This window comes from Hemitrygon akajei, chromosome 8 (genome assembly GCF_048418815.1).
Source record: "Hemitrygon akajei chromosome 8, sHemAka1.3, whole genome shotgun sequence".
NCBI lineage: Eukaryota > Metazoa > Chordata > Chondrichthyes > Myliobatiformes > Dasyatidae > Hemitrygon > Hemitrygon akajei.
In genome coordinates this window covers 68,443,127-68,463,098 of record NC_133131.1, presented here as the reverse complement: position 1 = coordinate 68,463,098, position 19,972 = coordinate 68,443,127, and the positions used below count along the sequence as shown (strand labels likewise).

Here is a 19,972-nt window from a genome sequence, read left to right as displayed (position 1 = left end):
AAAAGCCTGAAACTCGTACCGCCTGGCTCAGGGGCAAATTCTACCCTGCAGTTATACGTTAATTAATTTATTTATTGAGATACAGCATAGAGTTGGCCCTTCCAGTATTTCAAGCTGTGCTTCACCACAAACCACTGATTTAACCCTAGCCTAATCACAGGACAATTTACAATGACCGTATCAGCCTACCAACTGGTACATATTTGGACTGTGGGAGGAAACCAGAGTACCCGGAGGAAACCCGAGGGAGGGAATTGAACCAGGGTCGCCCGTTCTGTGAAGCGTTGTGTTGACCACTACGCTGCTGTGCTGTCCCAGTGTGCTGGTAGATGATTAACTTGTGGAAGGCAGATAGTTCCCTAGAATGACGAGTTGGACTCTTGACCTCCTGATCTCCCTCTTTAAGACCTTATTGTTTACTGATAGATAGATAGATACTTTATTCATCCCCATGGGGAAATTCAACATTTTTTCCAATGTCCCATACACTTGTAGCAAAACTAATTACATACAATACTTAACTCAGTAAAAATATGATATGCATCTAAATCACTCTCTCAAAAAGCATTAATAATAGCTTTTAAAAAGTTCTTAAGTAGTTTACTTAAATACATTAAATACAATCAACCCCGGCACTTTAACATATCTTACTCCTGGCGGTTGAATTGTAAAGCCGAATGGCATTGAGGAGTATTGACCTCTTCATCCTGTCTGAGGAGCATTGCATTGATAGCAACCTGTCGCTGAAACTGCTTCTCTGTCTCTGGATGGTGCTATGTAGAGGATGTTCAGGGTTTTCCATAATTGACCGTAGCCTACTCAGCGCCCTTCGCTCAGCTACCGATGTTATACTCTCCAGTACTTTGCCCACGACAGAGCCCGCCTTCCTTACCAGCTTATTAAGACGTGAGGCGTCCCTCTTCTTAATGCTTCCTCCCCAACACGCCACCACAAAGAAGAGGGCGCTCTCCACAACTGACCTATAGAACATCTTCAGCATCTCACTACAGACATTGACTGACGCCAACCTTCTAAGGAAGTACAGTCGACTCTGTGCCTTCCTGCACAAGGCATCTGTGTTGGCAGTCCAGTCTAGCTTCTCGTCTAACTGTACTCCCAGATACTTGTAGGTCTTAACCTGCTCCACACATTCTCCATTAATGATCACTGGCTCCATATGAGGCCTAGATCTCCTAAAGTCCACCACCATCTCCTTGGTCTTGGTGATATTGAGACGCAGGTAGTTTGAGTTGCACCATATCACAAAGTCCTGTATCAGTTTCCTATACTCCTCCTCCTGTCCATTCCTGACACACCCCACTATGGCCGTGTCGTCAGCGAACTTCTGCACATGGCAGGACTCCGAGTTATATTGGAAGTCTGATGTGTACAGGGTGAACAGGACCGGAGAGAGCACGGTCCCCTGCGGCGCTCCTGTGCTGCGCAACTGCACTGCATGTTGAGATTATCGTACCTTGTTTAACCTCGCTGTACTGTGTACTGATCTGATCTGTATGAACAGTGTGCAAGACAAGCTTCCTTTTGTATCTTGGTACACGTGACAATGATAGACCAGTTCCAATTTCCCTGCAAGAGTTAGTCCTTGGAAATTCAAACACAAATACAAAAGGAAAGCTGGAGGAAGCAATTAGATCCCCTACGCCAGTGGCACTATTCAGTAAAATAGAGCATAGTCCTGTACAGCACAGAACAAGCCCTTCAGCTCACAGTGTTGTGGCATGCTCATTAAACCAATGATTCCCAATTAATCTAATTCCTCTTCCCTTTGCATTGACCATATCCCTCTCTTTCCATATTCATGGGCCTATCTAAGAGCCTGTTAATGCTAATCTCCCTCTACCTCCATCCCTGCCCATGTATTCCAGGATGCCACTGCTCTGTGTATTCTATTTTTGAAAAACTTGACTCGCACATTTTTAGATGCTCCCCCTACGCCAGCCCCACCTCCACCCATTTCATGTGCCCTAAAGTACTAGACAGTTCATTTCTGGGCAAAGCTACTGACTGTCTTTCTGTGATCTACTTCCAAATCTCTCTCAACCTCTGCTGCTCTCAGCTTGTCCATACTCCCCTCAGAGAGGAGCACGTGTCCTCCAGACCACGCAACATCCTGGTAAACCTCTTCTGCACAAAGCCTCCATATCCCTCCTATCATGTGGTAAACAAAATTAAAGCCAGGATTCTAAATGTGACCTAGCCAGAGTTTTGTAAAGCCACCTCCAATATGAGATGAAAGCTCCTTCTCCCCGGCTGGAGGTGGTCCAGCAGTTCCCTCGAATGTAACCTCGTTACATTACATCCCCCGTTACAAACTGCCTGTCAGAGTCCTGGAATGTGGAGCTGACATTGACGGTATCTGTGTGCTGGGTTGGTTGTGGAGAGCTGTGAGAAGCTCTGAACCTCTGTTTCCAGATGCGTTTTACCCACATCTTTGGTTACAGTAACGCGTGTTTTCAACATGTTAGGGCTGCAGAGGTAGAGCAGTGCGTTGTATCCAGTGCTGGCCCTCAGCAGGTCGAGGAGCGTCTGTGGGAGGAAAGGAATTGTTAACATTTCAGGTCAAAGCCTTGCATCGGGACTGAGGGTGGAGATGGGATTTGGCCAGCATAAAAAGGAGAAGGGGACTGGTGAGATGGGAGCCTGAGGTGATAAGTGGACCGAGGAGGGGAATGGAAGGTGATGAACAGGCTGTGCTGGGAGGGGCTGTGTCTCTATGGCACCTCCTCTTGGTGGTCAGCAGTCCCCACCCGAAATGGGAAGATGGGCACACAGGGCCAAGTCATGCCTGTTTTGGGGGGGACACCGAGATGTTGTCAGATGGAAGATCTTTTCCTTTAAGGAAATAGAGTGTGCTAAGTGATTCCTTAAATGTGATTTGCTTACTGTTGGTAGTCTCATCTTTTTGGTGATGGTTTTGAATTTAAGTGTCACACCACCATCCAATCACTTCATTAGTGAAGGGTCTATTTGGTGATCCTGCAGACAGCACAGGAAATGGCCCTCAGCCACATTCTGTACATCGAAGCTAATATATAAACTCTGCGTGACTCCATTCTTAACATAGTTCATCTAATCCCAACTGTAAACCCTCATGCTCAAATCCTTCTGATAAATGAAGAAGCCGAGCAGGTGCAACATCTAGAACCGATTTCTAGGCAGTCCTGCTCTACCGTGTTCAATGCACTATCTCCAAGGAGAACGTTTATTCTCCACAAGTGACCGCTAGCCAAAAGGTAGCGTTGAGCAGACAGACAGCATAGCTAGTGGTCTTTTTCCTGCCAAACAAACCCACCCTTGGATAAAGTCTAACCTGTCCTCTGGGAAGCCTCCTGTGTGTACGGGGTTACCCTGTAAAGATAATTACATCTGGGGTTTCCAGTGTCAAATACAGTGCATTCCAGCTGGCCAATGCTCAAGGCCAGATCACCATGAATCCATAATTGCTTGCATTTATATTGCAATAAGGACCACTCTTTGTTTATACATATAAAAACAGAAGACATTCTGCCCATCAGGTTCCTACTGGCTAGTAGCAGAGCTGTTTCTCCCTTTTGTTTCCCTGTAGCCCATCTGGGAGGTGTGGGACTTGTTCCCTTGTACCACGACTTCACCTCTCGTCGTTTAATGACATTGAACGGAAGTGCCCAGAAGTTAATGAGCCTACCTGCAGGTTTGTTGGGATGTGGGAGAAAACTTGAACACCTTGAGCAAACCCATTTTCGGTACAAGCAAAAGGTGTAGGCCCTTCACAGACAGAGTCAGACCTTGCTCCCTGGAGCAGCGAGGCTACACACTGAGAGATGCACCACATGGTTGTCCAGTTAACAGTCCAACACTAGAAGTGATCACCCTCACACCACCAGGTTCAGGGACAGTTATCACCCCTCAACCACAGGGGATAAATTCACCTAACTTCACTTGCCCCATCATTGAAATGTTCTCACAACCAATGGACTCCCTTTCAAGGGCCCTTCATCTCACGTTCTTGATATTTTTTGCTTATATTTTTTATTATTATTATTTATTATTCCTTTTTTTTGTATTTGCAGCTTGTTGTCTTCCGCACGCTGGTTGAATGCTCGAGTTGGGCAGCTTTCCAGTGATTCTGTTGTTGTTATTATTCTATGGATTCACTGAGTATGCACACAAGAAAATGAATCTCAGGGTTGTATATGGTGACGTGTATATACATTGAACTTCAATCCTTCTGTTTCAGAGAACAAACTCTGGCATGTTGAATGCAGTGCCCCTCTTGCATTCACTGTTAAATGGTGGGGTAGTTGTCCCTTGACAATCATTTACATTGTTTGATGGGTTGGTGATTATACAGAACCCACCCAGAAGGGGTGATCTGTTTGGAAAAATGTATGGCATGACAGTCCATTAATGTTTTCACCAACAGAAAAATCTTGAACAGGGGTTAGGCTTTCAAGAAAAGGGGGTGATGGTATAACACCAGGTTACATGGAAATCTCTTCTTGTAGAAGGTAGTGAAACTCTGATCGTCTGCCCCAGAGCGCTGGGGCAGATGGCCCATCAGAGGAAGGTAATTCTGGAAGCTCGATATCTAGGGTAGTGGGCTGTGGGAATCTGGCCCAGAGGAGGAGATGAGTCCTGGTGTAGATCAGCCATGATTATATTAAATGTCTGGGGTAGGCATGAGGGATGGAATGGCCTACTCTTATTTCCTAGTGTTCTTGTATTCAGAAACAAGGCATTCTGATTAGCAACTTCCTCTTCTACATTGACTCTAGGTCCTTCGAAGGAGAATCCATACGAAGACGTCAAGTTCTCACCGTTGTTATCTCGGGGGAGGCGAGTTTGGGCATCACCACCCAGTCGACCCAGGAGGCCTCCAGAGGTACGAATCCCAAACAGCGTGTCCTTTACACCTCTGCTTTCCGGGATCCCGGAAATAAGTGGACTTATTAAACTGGGTCCATTTGGACATTGGAAAGAGGTGTGCACGTCTGCGTATATGATACCTACAGAGAGCACTTTCCACGATATGTCCCAAAACAGCTTGAATCCACTGCTGGCAGCTTTGAAGTGTGGTCCCTGTGTGGGATGGGAAATGCTAGTTTCAGCTCAGCCAGATCTCACTAGAAGCACACTTGTTCCTCAACCAGCCAACACCACGTGTTTGGGCCAAGTCATTGGAGAGAGCTTGTTACGTGGAACATTGAACAGTACAGCCAGGAACAGGCCCTTCAGCCCACAATGTCGTGCTGAACAAATATAATCCTTCCTGCCTGCACGTGGTCCATGTCGCTCCATTCCCTCCTTTCCCTCCTTTCCCATCCAACTATCTGAGCATTTTAAGCGTTAAACCTGCCTCCACCATGACCAGTGGCAGTGCATTCCAGGCACCCACCACTCTGTTTCAAAAACAAACTTGCCCCCATACCTCTTTTGAACTCACCCCTTGCACGCCCCCTATTGTTAGACCGTTTGACCACAGGAAGAAAAATACCAGCTGTCTGTCTATGACTCTCATCATTTATGAACTTCCATTGGTCTCGCCTTGGCCTCCGCTACTCCAGAGAAAATAACCCTATTTTGTCAGTCCTCTTTGCCCTCTAATCCAGGTTGCATCCTGGTGAATGACACCTGCACCCCCTCCAAAGCCTTGACTGTCTTCCTATAACAGAGTAACCAGAACTGGGTGCAGCCTTACCAGAGTTCAATAACGCCAAAAGCTCGGCTTCTTGTCTCAAGCTTAATGCCTAGAATAATAAAGGCAAGTATGACATACGCCAACAATATTGGCAATGTTAATGTAGGAGGCCATTCAACCCATCTGGTCCATATTGACTCCCGACAGAGCAGTTTCCTTCTCCTTCCATTATCCACTCTTTTTATTTTACCCTTAACCTATCCACTGTGGCAATTTGTGGTATCTAACTAATCCTCTGGCTTATTTTTGGGATATGGTTGGAAACCAAGTGAAATCCACTTAGTCAATTGAGAACTTGCCTATCCGGTTGAAGATGTCACAGGAGCTGTTGTAGCAGCACAATCTGCTGTACGACCACGCTAACCTCTCATGTTTCAAAGTGTAGCCAAGAGGCTGTGTGTCCATGCACCAAGAAGAGAGACCATAGTTTAATATGATTTAAGGCAGGGGTGCCCAAACATTTTTTTGCGCCGTGGACCAATACCATTGAGCAAGGGGTCCGTAGACCCCTGGCTGGATATTTGAAATATTGCAGTTGTACGAAACATTGGTGGGGTTGCACCTGGAGTATTATGCATGTTTTTGATGACCCATTTGTAAGAAAGACATAATTATGCTGGGAAGAAGTGCAAAGATTTACAAGAATATTGCCAGGACTTGGGGGCATGAGTTACAGTGAGAGGTTGGGATTATATTCTTAAAACTCTGAGGGGTAATCTTAGAAGTGAATACCATCATTAGGGGCAGAAAATGGGTGAAGGCACACAATTTTCTCCCCAGAGCAAGGGAATCAAAAATAGGAAGGCAAAGATTAAAGGAGAAAGATTTTAAAGAGACCTAATGGGCAACTTCTTCACTCATAAGGAACAAGCTGCCAGAGGAAGTGGTTGAGGCATGTACAAAAATAACATTAGAAAAAAAAACATACCAAAAAAAACCCCAAATTAGAAAGAAAAAAGCTAAACTAAACAAAACTAAACTAAACAAAGCTGGGGTATTATATTACAATGGATATAATCAGTAATGTCAATAACTCCTCTCCTCTATCCAGATATTTAAGGATAATAAAAAGGATTCAGAAAAGGTCAAGTTACCTCATAGGAAAGTGTTGAATAAATAGTCTCCATGTTTCTTCAAATTTAACCGAAGGATTAAAAATGACACTTATGATTTTTTCTAAATTTAAACAAGATATAGTTTGGGAAAACCATTGGAATGTAGTTGGAGGATTAATCTCTTTCCAATTCAATAAAATGGATCTTCTGGCCATTAATGTAGCAAATGAAATCATCCAACGAGCCGATGGGGATAAATGACTATTATCCACCATCGGTAAATCAAAAATTGCAGTAATAGGGTGAGGGTGTAAATTAATACTCAAAACTGTTGAAAGAATGCCAAAAATATCTTTCCAATATTTCTCCAAAAAAGGGCAAGACCAGAACATATAAGTAAAAGAGGTTACTTCCGAATGACATCTATCACAGATAGGATTTATGTGGGAGTAAAAATGAGCAAGTTTGTCCTTAGACATATGAGTCTTAGGCACCACCTTAAATTGTATCAACACATGTTTAGCACATATAGAGGAGGAGTTAACTAATTGAAAAATTTTCTCCCATTTCTCTGTAGGTAAGGAAAATTGAAGTTCTTTTTCCCATTTACTCTTAATTTTATCTGATATACTGGCTGTATTTTCATGATCATGTCATAAATAGTTGCTATTAAACCCTTCTGATAGGGATTTAAACCTAACATTTTTTCCATGATATCAGTTGGGTATGAATTCAGAAATGTCTGTAATATATTATTCAGAAAATTTCTAATTTGTAAGTATCTAAAAAAATGGGACCTAGGTAAATTATATTTATTAGACAACTGTTCAAAACATGAAACAGTTATCCAAGAATAAGTCACAAAAACATGTTATACCCTTCATTTTCCCTATCAAAAAGGCTTGGTTCATAACAAAGGGTTGGAAAAAGAAATTAGATACAATAGGGCTTGATAGAATAAACTTATTCATGCCAAAAAATTTATGAAATTGAAACCATATTGGTAATGTATATTTACCGTAGATTCCGGACTACAGAGAGCACCTGATTAAAAGCCGCTGGCTCTAATTTTAGAAAGAAAATCAATTTTTTACTTGTATAGGCCGCACCGGATTTTAGGCCGCAGGTGTCCCACGTTGTAATATGAGATATTTACACAGAAAGATATTACACGTGAGGATTTTTTAACTTTTAATTAAATCCATATGGTAACATAAACAAATACATATTGCAAATGCTTTTTTTCGAACCGTGCCTGTAACGCAGCTACTTTTAAATATACGTTGCGTATACTTTTTTACTGAACAACATTCCAATATCTCCTAACGACTGGTAAAAAATATATATACTGCAGCCTACCAGGAAAAGTTATTGATCGCCTTTAACTTAAAAGCAGCGTTCGCTCAGATCCAATGCCGCTCCCCCCCTCCTTCCCGTTTATTACAAACCGGTATCCCACAAGACGCGGCGAAACCGGGTGTGACGTCATAGCATCCCGCGATGTAGTACAGAAAACAAATATAGTTAAAACACTTCTAACTTTAACTAGAAAATGAATTACTAAGCGAAAATATTATAAACTAAATAACTGCCATAAAGGCAGCACAATGCTTTTCTTCGAGTGTTTTCCATGTTGATGAGGGTGAGTACAAATGACTGATTTACAATAATTTAATTGTGAAAGTGCGCTTGATTTATCGTACAATTTCATTGGACCTCTGTGAACTACTCATCAATTTTATTGGTCTACTGTTACGAGGCAAAATGTTTTTGGCGGCATGAAAAAAATCATGCATTAGCCGTACCGTATTAAAGGCCGCAGAGTTCAAAGCTGTTCAAAATGTGGGAAAAAAGTAGCGGCTTATAATCCGACATCTACGGTAATTATTGGATTAACTATTTGTTTCTTCAATTTAGAAAGAGCAAAGGGAAGCAAAGGTCCCCAAGATAGAAATCAATGCGAACCCGTGTACAGATTTACATTCAAGGTTTACCCATTGTGGACTTTGAATTACATCCGAGTCCTGTGTCCAAAATATTAAATATTGAATATTAATTGCCCAGTAATAAAATCTTAAATTCAGCAATGCCAAACCACCATCCTTTTTAGACTTCTGTAAATATTTTTTATATAACCTAGGATTTTTATTCTGCCATATATATGAAGAAATTTTAGAGTCAACAATATCAAAAAAGGATTTAGGAATAAAAATTAGTATTGCTTGAAATAAGTATAAAAATTTAGGTAAAATAATCATCTTGATAGCATTGATTTGACCAATCAGTGATAAAGACAATGGGGACCATTTAGTAAGCAATTGTTTAACCTGATCGACTAAAGGTAAAAGAATTAACCTTAAATAAGTCCTTATGCTTCTTAGTAATTTTAAGAACTAAGTAAGTAAAATTGTCTGTGACCAATTTGAATGGTAAAAGTTTATAAATTGGAACTTGCATATTTAATGGAGTAGTTCACTCTTATTAAGATTCAGTTTGTAGCCGGAAAAGCTAATAAACTGAGCAAGCAGAGATAAAACTGCAGGAATGGACTTCTCAGGATTGGAAATATATAGTAATGAGTCATCTGCATATAATAACAGCTTGTATGTCCCATTCCCACGGGTGATTGCAATAGCTAAAGGTTCCAAAGCAACATCGAATAGTAAAGGTCTAAGAGGACAGCCTTGCGTAGTACCACGAAACAATTGAAAAAAGGGAGATCTTTGATTGTTGGTAGATACCAAAGCCAAAGGGGTATGATATATCAATTTAAACCAAGATATAAATTTCGGACTAAAATTAAATCTCTCAAGCTTACTAAGTAAATATGGCCATTTAACTCTATCATATGCTTTTTCAGTGTCCAGTGAGATGACACACTCTGGAATTCTAGGTGAGAGAGTGTAAACTATATTAGTTAATTTCCTAATATTAAAAGACGAGTAACGATTTTTAATAAATCCAGTCTGATGATTTGAGGTAATATGTTCTCCAATCTAGTTGCCAAAATTTTAGAAAAAATCTTAGAGTCCACATTCAGCAAAGATATAGGCCTATATGATGTACATTCAATAGGTTCTTTATCTTTTTTAAAAATTAGGGAAATAGAGGGTTCATAAAAAGATTGCAGTAATTTTCCTATGGTTAATGCATCCTTAAAGATTTTACATAACCAAGGAGAGAGTATAGTAGAAAAGGATTTTAAAAAATTCTACTGTGTAACTGTCCGGACCAGGAGCTTTACCTGAATTCATCAAAAAAAAGCCTCTTTTATCTCTTCTTCCATAATAGATGCATCTAATGTTAAACATTCATTGGATGATAATTTCGGAATATTCAGTTTCCTTAAAAATTCATGCATTATAGTGGGGTTGTCAGGAGATTCCGATTGATATAAAGAATTTTAAAATTCTTGAAAGGCTTTGTTTATCACATCATGATCAACCATCGGGGTACCATCTCATTTATGAATCTTGATAATCTGGTGTTTAACCGAAGGTGTTTTCAATTGATTAGCCAGTAATTTACCAGATTTATCACCATGTATATAAAACTGGGTCCTAGTTTTAATTAATTGATTTTCAATCAAAGAGGTTAATAGACTATGCTCCATTTGAAGTTCAACTCTCTTTTTATAAAGCTCCTCACTAGGAGCCATAGAATATTTCTTATCAATTTCTTTAATCTTGTCAACCAGCATAAGTATTTCACTATTGATTCATTTTTTCACTCCGGCAGAATATGAAATAATTTGTCCACGGATATAAGCTTTAAAAGTGTCCCATAATACTCCACTGGAAATTTCTTCTGTAAAGTTTGTTGAAAAGAAAAAATCAATCTGTTACCTAATAAAATTGACAAAGTCTGAATCCTGAAGTAGAATAGAATTGAACCGCCATTGTCTAGCACTGGAAAATGATAGTTTTGAGGGTGCATGGTGGGAGATGGCAATGGAATCATAGTTACAGTCAATAACAGATGGAATTAAAAGATGATCAATAAAGAAATAGTCGATTCTAGAATAATTATGATATACATCAGAAAAAAATGAAAATTCTTTATCCTTAGGATGTAAAAACCTCCAAATTTCTAAAACTCTGGAATCAACCATAAAGGAATTGATAAAAAGAAGCCGATTTGTTCAGAAGTGCCTGGTTAGATGTAGATCTATCCATTGAAGGATTTAAGCAACAGTTAAAATCCCCACCCATTATCAACATATAATCACTTAAATTGGGAAGGGATGTAAATAAATGCTTTAAATATTCAGGACAATCGACATTTGGAGCATAAACATTAACTATAACAACTTTTTTGTTAGAAAATTAGCCAGTAATTAGCAAGAATCTACCATTCGGATCTGAAATTGTTTCATGTTAAATACACCGTGAGTTTGGGAGGCTTAGTACATTTGTGTTATCTACAGTGTATACTTGTATATGCTGTTTACTAACTGTGTATTCCAATCTCTCTGTATTACTGTTGTTATTATGCCTATGTTTGAAAATTAATTTAAAAAGATTTAAAAAGAAAGGAAGAAAAATAACATTAAAAAACATTTGGACAGGTAAGCAAGTAGGATAGGTGTAGACCAAGGGTTCCCAACCTGGGGTCCACAGACCCCTTGCTTAATGGTATTTGTCCATGATATAACAAAGGTTAGGAACCCCTGGTTTAGAGGGATGTGGGTGAATAGGACTAGGTTAGATAGGTGTCTTGGTTAGCATGGATGGGTTGGGCCAAACTGCCTGTTTCCCTGCAGTATTACTCTTGACTGCACCATTCAGCTTCTGTTAAGACCAAGTTGTCATTTTGGGTTGATGACCATTCATTAGATGGGTTAAAATAAAAAGAGAGGAAATAGAGGGGTTGAGAAAGTAAAGGAGAAACTCAATGATGGGATAGAAGCCAAATAAATTCTGAGTGACACAAACGATGGTACCAGCTAAAACAGGCAAAGACTGAGGTGAGGGTGCAGTGAGGTAGTGTGAGATGGAGATTGGTCTCACTTCAACTGCAGTGCAGTAATTTGGGTCAGTGCAGTGAGAAGGGAAGAGATAAAAGGGCAGCTGTTAAGTTGCACTAAAGGTAAGGAGAGTTGATTGGGTCCCTGTTCAACGATGAAGAGAAGGTGAGATGAATGTATAGATGGATTGGATTTTGGTAAAACAGCTTGATCAGCCCTGGACACCAGAATTTTTTAAAGTAGTAGGGGACACCAGAAATGAGATGAGTGTAGGTAGGTGTGGGGTAGCGGGGTGAGATGTGTCTCTACCAAAGGAGGTATAAGGTGCTCCTTCCCTCCGCTAGCCTGCAGGTCACCCTTGGGCAAGGTGTAGCACCTGCTTAGCCCACCGAACAAGATCGTGTGAAGCCATAGGAGCAGGTGGTGGATGGTGAGCAGCTAGTCACATCACAAGTCCTGGTTGTGTGACCACTGAAGACAGGCGGACAATCTGTGAAGAGTATTAACAATGGCTGGGGGGTCACCCGTCTTGTAAAGACACTGTCCAGAAGAAGGCAATGGCAAACCACTTCTGTAGAATAATTTGCCAAGAATAATCATGATCATGGAATGACCATGATCGTTCTTGGCAAATTATTTTACAGAATGACAGTCATGGTCATGGTCATAGAATGACCATGATCACCACATCATACGACACAGCACAATAATAAACGAATGGACGCAGTTAGGTGTACGCAGGAGAGAAAGAACTGATCAGGAAGAAGTGCTCCGTGGGGCGAGAACAGACTGAAAAGGAGTTCAAGATGGTCCTGCTTGTGATTCTTGGGCAGGGAGTAGAATTGGGCTATGTGTGTTTTGATGGTCAGGGTTGGGGGAAGATTCCACATTCGAAACAGAGTTAAGTGTTTTGGAAACAAAGGTCTGGTGTTCAGTGGTGGGGCTCTGGTCCGGTGCAAAGAGGAAGTGTCTGAGATTTGAGCTCCGTATGTACAGGTGTGTCAGCAAAGCAATACTAGCAGTGCCTTTGTTGATAAATCTGATGACACTGATGGGGTTGATTATAACTGAGGCTTAGGCTAGAGTGAGAGGGTGCAGTGGAAAAATCTGAAGGTCTGTGTCAGGCCAGAAGTTGATCATAAATAAACAGGGTAAGATGCTAGAGCAAGGTGTCTAGGTTCACAATCAGGATTAAAGACTGGCAAGCAAAATGGGTGTGTACGAGGTGGATAAGTGGAGTTAGAATATAGTCAGAATTAAGTGAAATAGGAAAATGAGGATGGAAGTAGGTTCTCTGGTTGGAACTGATGATTCAGGGAAATGAGAAAATGGAAAAGAAATAGAAAATACTGCAGGATCCAGACTAGGAGAGAGGCAGGATCAGGGGGAGAGAAATTCAGGAGTTGAAATCTGTAATATTCTTGAATCTTTTTGATTTGTGATTGACTCACTTATGGTTCATTGGAGCTGGACTCTTGATGTTGTGTACGTAGGACACAGAACTTGACTACTTTGACTGGAGAGTAAGATGTCGCCAAGAATACCATTGATCAAAGAAATGCAGACAAATTGTACCTTCTGCTTGGGGAATCGAGAATAAGAGGATCCAACCCTAAAGGTTAAAGACGTCCTCCTCCCTAGCTATAATATCAGGGCGCACGTTGACGCCAGAGTGGATGGTGACACTTGCAAGATGTCCCCAGCACTTCCTCGAGCTGTGTTGGTTGTTGACATCAACAATGCACTTCATTGTATGTTTTGATGTGCAGGTGACAAATAGAGCTAATATTTATTTATTTTGAAAGGTATTTGGAAATTGGATGGTCTTAAGCAGGCTGTTGTGGTTAGCAAACATTGCTACTTTTGTGTTAGCCAGGGATACTGATAGTTACAGAGCAAACCAAGGTACGTAGAATTAAGAGTGGGATCAGTTGCTGTCTTACTGAGTAATTGGTGGGTCTGAATTAGCTACCATGAGCTGCACTGGACAGACTGTAAACAGTCCAGCAGAAGTGACCCCGCTCAGAAATGCTGGGTGTGAACTCAACAAGCTGCATCCAGAGGCAGTGGGAGTGAGCCTCCCACCAGCGTGGCTTACACACTTTACTAGTGACAGTGTATAACTACCACTTTGTTTTGAGACACTGATTCTGTTTAATGACCACGGTATCATGACTGACTTCAAAATGTTGCTACTGCTGTTCAGGAGGCTTTAAACTAATGTGGCAGGGGGATGGGAACAAATGCAGAGAGACAAAGGGGTGTAAAATGAGGGTAGAAGCAAAAAGTAGTAAGGTGAAAAGTAAAAGTGGCAGGCAGGCAAATCCAGGGCAAAACTCAAAAAGGGCCACTTTTCAACATAATTGTACAAGGGCTAAGAGTGTTGTAAAAACAAGCCTGAAGGCTTTGTGTGTCAATACAAGGAGCATTCGTAACAAGGTGGATGAATTGAATGTGCAGATAGTTATTAATGAATATGATATAGTTGGGATCACAGAGACATGGCTCCAGGGTGAGCAAAGATGGGAGCTCAACATCCAGGGATATTCAATATTCAGGAGGAATAGACAGGAAAGAAAAGGAGGTGGGGTAGCATTGCTGGTTAGAGAGGAGATTAACGCAATAGAAAGGAAGGACATTAGCCTGGAGGATGTGGGATCGATATGGGTAGAGCTGCATAACACTAAGGGCAGAAAACGCTGGTGGGAGTTGTGTACAGGCCACCAAACAGTAGTAGTGAGGTTGGGGATGGCATTAAACAGGAAATTAGAAATGCGTGCAATAAAGGAACAGTAGTTATAATGAGTGACTTCAATCTACCTATAGATTGGGTGAACCAAATTGGTAAGGGTGCTGAGGAAGAGGATTTCTTGGAATGTATGCGGGATGGTTTTCTGAACCAACATGTCGAGGAACCAACTAGAGAGCAGGCCATTCTAGATTGGGTATTGAGCAACGAGGAAGGGTTAGTTAGCAATCTCGTCATGCAAGGCCCCTTGGGTAAGAGTGACCATAATATGGTGGAATTCTTCATTAAGATGGAGAGTGACATAGTTAATTCAGAAGGTTCTGAACTTAAAGAAGGGTAACTTTGAAGGTAGGAGACGTGAATTGGCTAAGATAGACTGGCAAATGATACTTAAAAGGGTTGACGGTGGATATGCAATGGCAAGCATTTAAAGATCGCATGGATGAACTACAACAATTTTTCATCCCAGTTTGGCAAAAGAATAAACCAGGGAAGGTAGTGCACCCGTGGCTGACAAGGGAAATTAGGGATAGTATCAAGTCCAAAGAAGAAACATATAAATTAGCAAAAAAAAAAGCGGCACACCTGAGGACTGGGAGAAATTCAGAGACTAGCAGAGGAGGACAAAGGGCTTAATTAGGAAAGGGGAAAAAAATTAAGAGAGAAAGCTGGCAGGGAACATAAAAACTGACTGTAAAAGCTTTTATAGATACATGAAAAGAAAAAGATTGGTCAAGACAAATGTAAGTCCTTTACAGTCAGAAACAGGTGAATTGATCATAGGGAACAAAGACATGGCAGACCAATTGAATAACTACTTTGGTTCTGTCTTCACTAAGGAGGACATAAATAATCTTCCGGAAATAGTAAGGGACCAAGGGTCTAGTGAGATGGAGGAACTGAGGGAAATACATGTTAGTAGGGAAGTGGTGTTAGGTAAATTGAAGGGATTAAAGGCAGATAAATCCCCAGGGCCAGATGGTCTGCATCCCAGAGCGCTTAAGGAAGTAGCCCAAGAAATAGTGGATGCATTAGTGATAATTTTTCAAAACTCCTTCGATTCTGGATTAGTTCCTGAGGATTGGAGGGTGGCTAATGTAACCCCACTTTTTAAAAAAGGAGGGAGAAAGAAACCGGGGAATTATAGACCGGTTAGTCTGACATCAGTGGTGGGGAAAATGCTAGAGTGGGTTATCAAAGATGTGATAACAGCACATTTGGAAAGAGGTGAAATCATCAGACAAAATCAGCATGGATTTGTGAAAGGAAAATCATGTCTGCTGAATCTTACAGAATTTTTTGAAGATATAACTAGTAGAGTGGATAGGGGAGAGCCAGTGGATGTGGTATATTTAAATTTTCAAAAAGCTTTTGACAAGGTCCCACACAGGAGATTAGTGTGCAAACTTAAAGCACACGGTATTGGGGGTATGGTATTGATGTGGATAGAGAATTGGTTGGCAGACAGGAAGCAAAGAGTGGGAGTAAATGGGACCTTTTCAGAATGGCAGGCAGTGACTAGTGGGGTACCGCAAGGCTCAGCGCTGGGACCCCAGCTGTTTACCATATATATTAATGATTTAGACGAGGGAATTAAATGCAGCATCTCCAAGTTTGCGGATGACATGAAGCTGGGCGGTGGTGTTAGCTGTGAGAAGGATGCTAAGAGAATGCAGGGTGACTTGGATAGGTTAGGTGAGTGGGCAATTTAATGTGGATAAATGTGAGGTTATCCACTTTAGTTGCAAGAACAGGAAAACAGATTATTATCTGAACGGTGGTTGATTAGGAAAAGGGGAGATGCAATGAGACCTGGGTGTCAGTGTACACCCGTCATTGAAGGTGGGCATGCAGGTACAGCAGGCGGTGAAAAAGGCAAATGGTATGTTGGCATTCATAGCAAAAGGATTTGAGTATAGGAGCAGGGAGGTTCTACTGCAGTTGTACAAGGCCTTGGTGAGACCACAACTAGAATATTGTGTGCAGTTTTGGTCCCCTAATCTGAGGAAAGACATTCTTGCCATAGAGGGAGTACAGAGAAGGTTCACCAGATTGATTCCTGAGATGGCAGGACTTTCATATGAAGAAAGACTGGATCGACTAGGCTTATATTCACTGGAATTTAGAAGATTGAGGGGGGATCTTATTGAAACGTATAAAATTCTAAAGGGATTGGACAGCATTGGTAAATCATGCTTGACTAATCTATTGGAGTTTTTCGAGAATGTAACCAGGAAGTTAGACAAGGGAGATCCAGTGGGTGTAGTGTACCTCGATTTTCAGAAGGCATTTGATAAGGTCCCACATAGGAGATTGGTGGGTAAAATCAAAGCTCATGGCATTGGGGGGAAGACTTTGACATGGATAGAAAACTGGTTGGCAGATAGAAAGCAAAGGGTAGCAGTGAATGGGTGTTTCTCGGAATGGCAGGTGGTGACTAGTGGGGTGCCACAGGGCTCGGTATTGGGACCACAGCTGTTTACAATTTACGTCAACGATTTAGATGAAGGCATTGAGAATAACATCAGCAAATTTGCTGATGATACTAAGCTGGATGGCAGTGTGACATGTGATGAGGATGTTAGGAGAATTCAGGGTGACTTGGATAGGCTGAGTGAGTGGGCAGATACTTGGCAGATGACGTTTAATGTGAATAAGTGTGAGGTTATCCACTTTGGGAGTAAGAACAGGAAGGCAGATTATTATCTGAACGGTGTAAAGTTAGGTAAGGGAGAAATACAAAGAGATCTAGGAGTCCTTGTTCGTCAGTCACTGAAGGTGAATGAGCAAGTGCAGCAGGCAGTGAAGAAGGCTAATGAAATGTTGGCCTTTATTACAAAGGGAATTGAGTACAAGAGCAAGGAAAACCTCTTGCATTTGTACAGGGCCCTGGTGAGACCACACCTGGAGTATTGTGTACAGTTTTGGTCTCCAGGGTTAAGGAAGGACATCCTGGCTGTAGAGGAAGTGCAGCGTAGATTCACAAGGTTAATTCCTGGGATGTCAGGACTGTCTTACGCAGAGAGGTTAGAGAGACTGGGCTTGTACACGCTGGAATTAAGGAGATTGAGAGGGGATCTGATTGCAACATATAAGATTATTAAGGGATTGGACAAGATAGAGGCAGGAAATATGTTCCAGATGCTGGGAGAGTCCAGTACCAGAGGGCATGGTTTGAGAATAAGGGGTAGGTCACTTAGGACAGAGTTAAGGAAAAACTTCTTCTCCCAGAGAGTTGTGGGGGTCTGGAATGCACTGCCTCGGAAGGTAGTGGAGGCTTTCAAGAAGGAGGTAGATAGGTATCTTATGGATAGGGGAATCAAGGGATATGGGGACAAGGCAGGAACCGGGTATTGATAGTGGATGATCAGCCATGATCTCAAAATGGTGGTGCAGGCTCGAAGGGCCGAATGGTCTACTTCTGCACCTATTGTCTATTATTTCCGATGTTGGGGAAGTCCAGAACGAGGGGTCACAGTTTAAGGATAAAGGGGAAGCCTTTTAGGATCGAGATGAGGAAAAACTTCTTCACACAGAAAGTGGTGAATCTGTGTAATTCTCTGCCACAGGAAACAGTTGTGGCCAGTTCATTGGCTATATTTAAGAGGAAGTTAGATATGGCCCTTGTGGCTAAAGGGATCAGGGGGTATGGAGAGAAAGCAGGTACAGGGTTCTGAGTTGGATGATCAGCCATGATCATACTGAATGGTGGTGCAGGCTCGAAGGGCCAAATGGCCTACTCCTGCACCTATTTTCTATGTTTCTATGTGGAAAAGACTGCGTTAAACTCGAGCAAACTGCCAGCCCAGAAAAATTTTAGATGGGTATTTAAGTATGTGCAAAGGAAAGTTATCTGATTAGATGGTGCTTTCTCCCAGCTCTTTCAGGTCAGGAATGGGCAATCTCAACGTAATGTTTGTGTATTTATTCCTCTCCCGTCAGCTCCCGCCAAAGCCCCCCAGTCTTCAGGGACAAGCTCAGGAAAGTAAAACATTGAAAGCTGGAGAGCAGAGGAAGGTCGGTAAGGACTGCACAGTACCTCTGCTTCGCTCCAGTCCCCTGTCTGTGCCGGGCATCCCTGAGGATTCTGTCAGTGGAGATGCGTTTGTGAAAAAACGAAAGAAGATCCCTTTGGTGAGTTAATTGTGCAATCTGGTTGGTTGTTTATACAGCAGATCTCCAATAATCCACTATTCAGCTATGTTTTAGAATCGCATTCATCAGGTAAGATTGTCTCTTACTGAGGCACCATTCGCCATCTTCTGTTCCAAATCAGGGTTCACCGGAACATGGTACTATTCGAATATCTTACAGTGCTGATTAATGTGGAATAACATCTGGTCACAGAGTCATAAAGCACCACAGCACAGAAACAGGCTGTTCGGTCCATTTAGTCTGTACTGAACTGTTGTTCTGCCTAGACCCGTCAACTCACACCTGAACCAGAGCCCTCCATACCCCTTCCATCAATATACTTATCCAAACCTCTTAAACGTAGACATTCATCTGGATCCACCATTTCCACCAGCAGCTCAATCCACATTTCCATCACTTCTCCCTCAGTTTCCCCTTAAATATTTCACCTTTCACCTATGACCTCTAGTTCTAGTCTCACTCAATCTCAGTGAAAGAAGACTACTGTACCCCTCCTGATTTTGTATACCTCTATCAAATCTCCCCTCAATCTCCTAGACTCCAGAGAAAAGGGTCCAACCTATTCAACCTTTTCCTATAACTTAGGTCCTCAACTCCCAGCAACATCTTTGTGTACGTTTTCTGTTGCTTTCTTTCAATCTAATTGATAGCTTCACTGTAGTCAGGTGCCCAATTTGGCCTGGCCATTGTCTTGCCCAACTTCAACATAACATCCCAACAACTCCTGTACTCAGTTCGATTTATGAAGGCCAATTTGCCAAAAGCTCTCTTTACGACACTATCTGCCTGTGACACCACTTTCTAGGAATTATGGATCTCTTTTCTCAGATCCTGCTTTTTCTACTGCGCTCCTCAATGCCGTACTGTTCATCATCTATGTCCTCTACCGGTTTGTCCTTCCACGTTACAACACCTCACACTTGCCTCCATCTGCCATTTTTCAGCCCACTTCTTTTGCAGCTGGTTTAGATCCCATTTCAAGCTTTCATGGCCTTCCTGGTTATCCATTAAAGCCCAAATCTTGGCGTCATCCACAAACTTGCTGATCCGTTTAACCACATTATCATCCACAGTATTGATATAGATGACATACAGTCATCTGTGGCCTCCAGTCAGAGAGGCGACATCTCATATGACTCTCTGACTTCTCCCACTAAGTTAATGTCTAATCCAGCTTACTACTTCACCCTGAATGCCAAGTGACTGAACCTTCTAGAGCAGCCTCCATGTGTGAGGGACCTTGTCAAAGACCTCGCTGAAGTCCATGCAGCCACAATATCCACTGCCTTTCCTTTACCAGCTTCCCTGGTAACCTCCTTGAAAAATTCCAAGATTGGTTAGACACGACC

General features: G+C 41.9%; 1 protein-coding gene across 3 annotated transcripts in view; it reads left to right on the top strand.

Moving 5' to 3' along the window:
• LOC140731957 (DENN domain-containing protein 2C-like) overlaps positions 1-19,972 on the top strand; it is a 181,432-nt gene that overhangs the window by 76,235 nt on the left and 85,225 nt on the right. For all 3 annotated transcript variants that reach the window (XM_073053968.1, XM_073053966.1, XM_073053969.1), the window contains exons 5-6: positions 4,776-4,882; positions 18,411-18,602. In XM_073053968.1, coding sequence (XP_072910069.1) covers positions 4,776-4,882; positions 18,411-18,602 — 299 coding nt within the window. The remainder of the gene's footprint in view (positions 1-4,775; positions 4,883-18,410; positions 18,603-19,972) is intronic.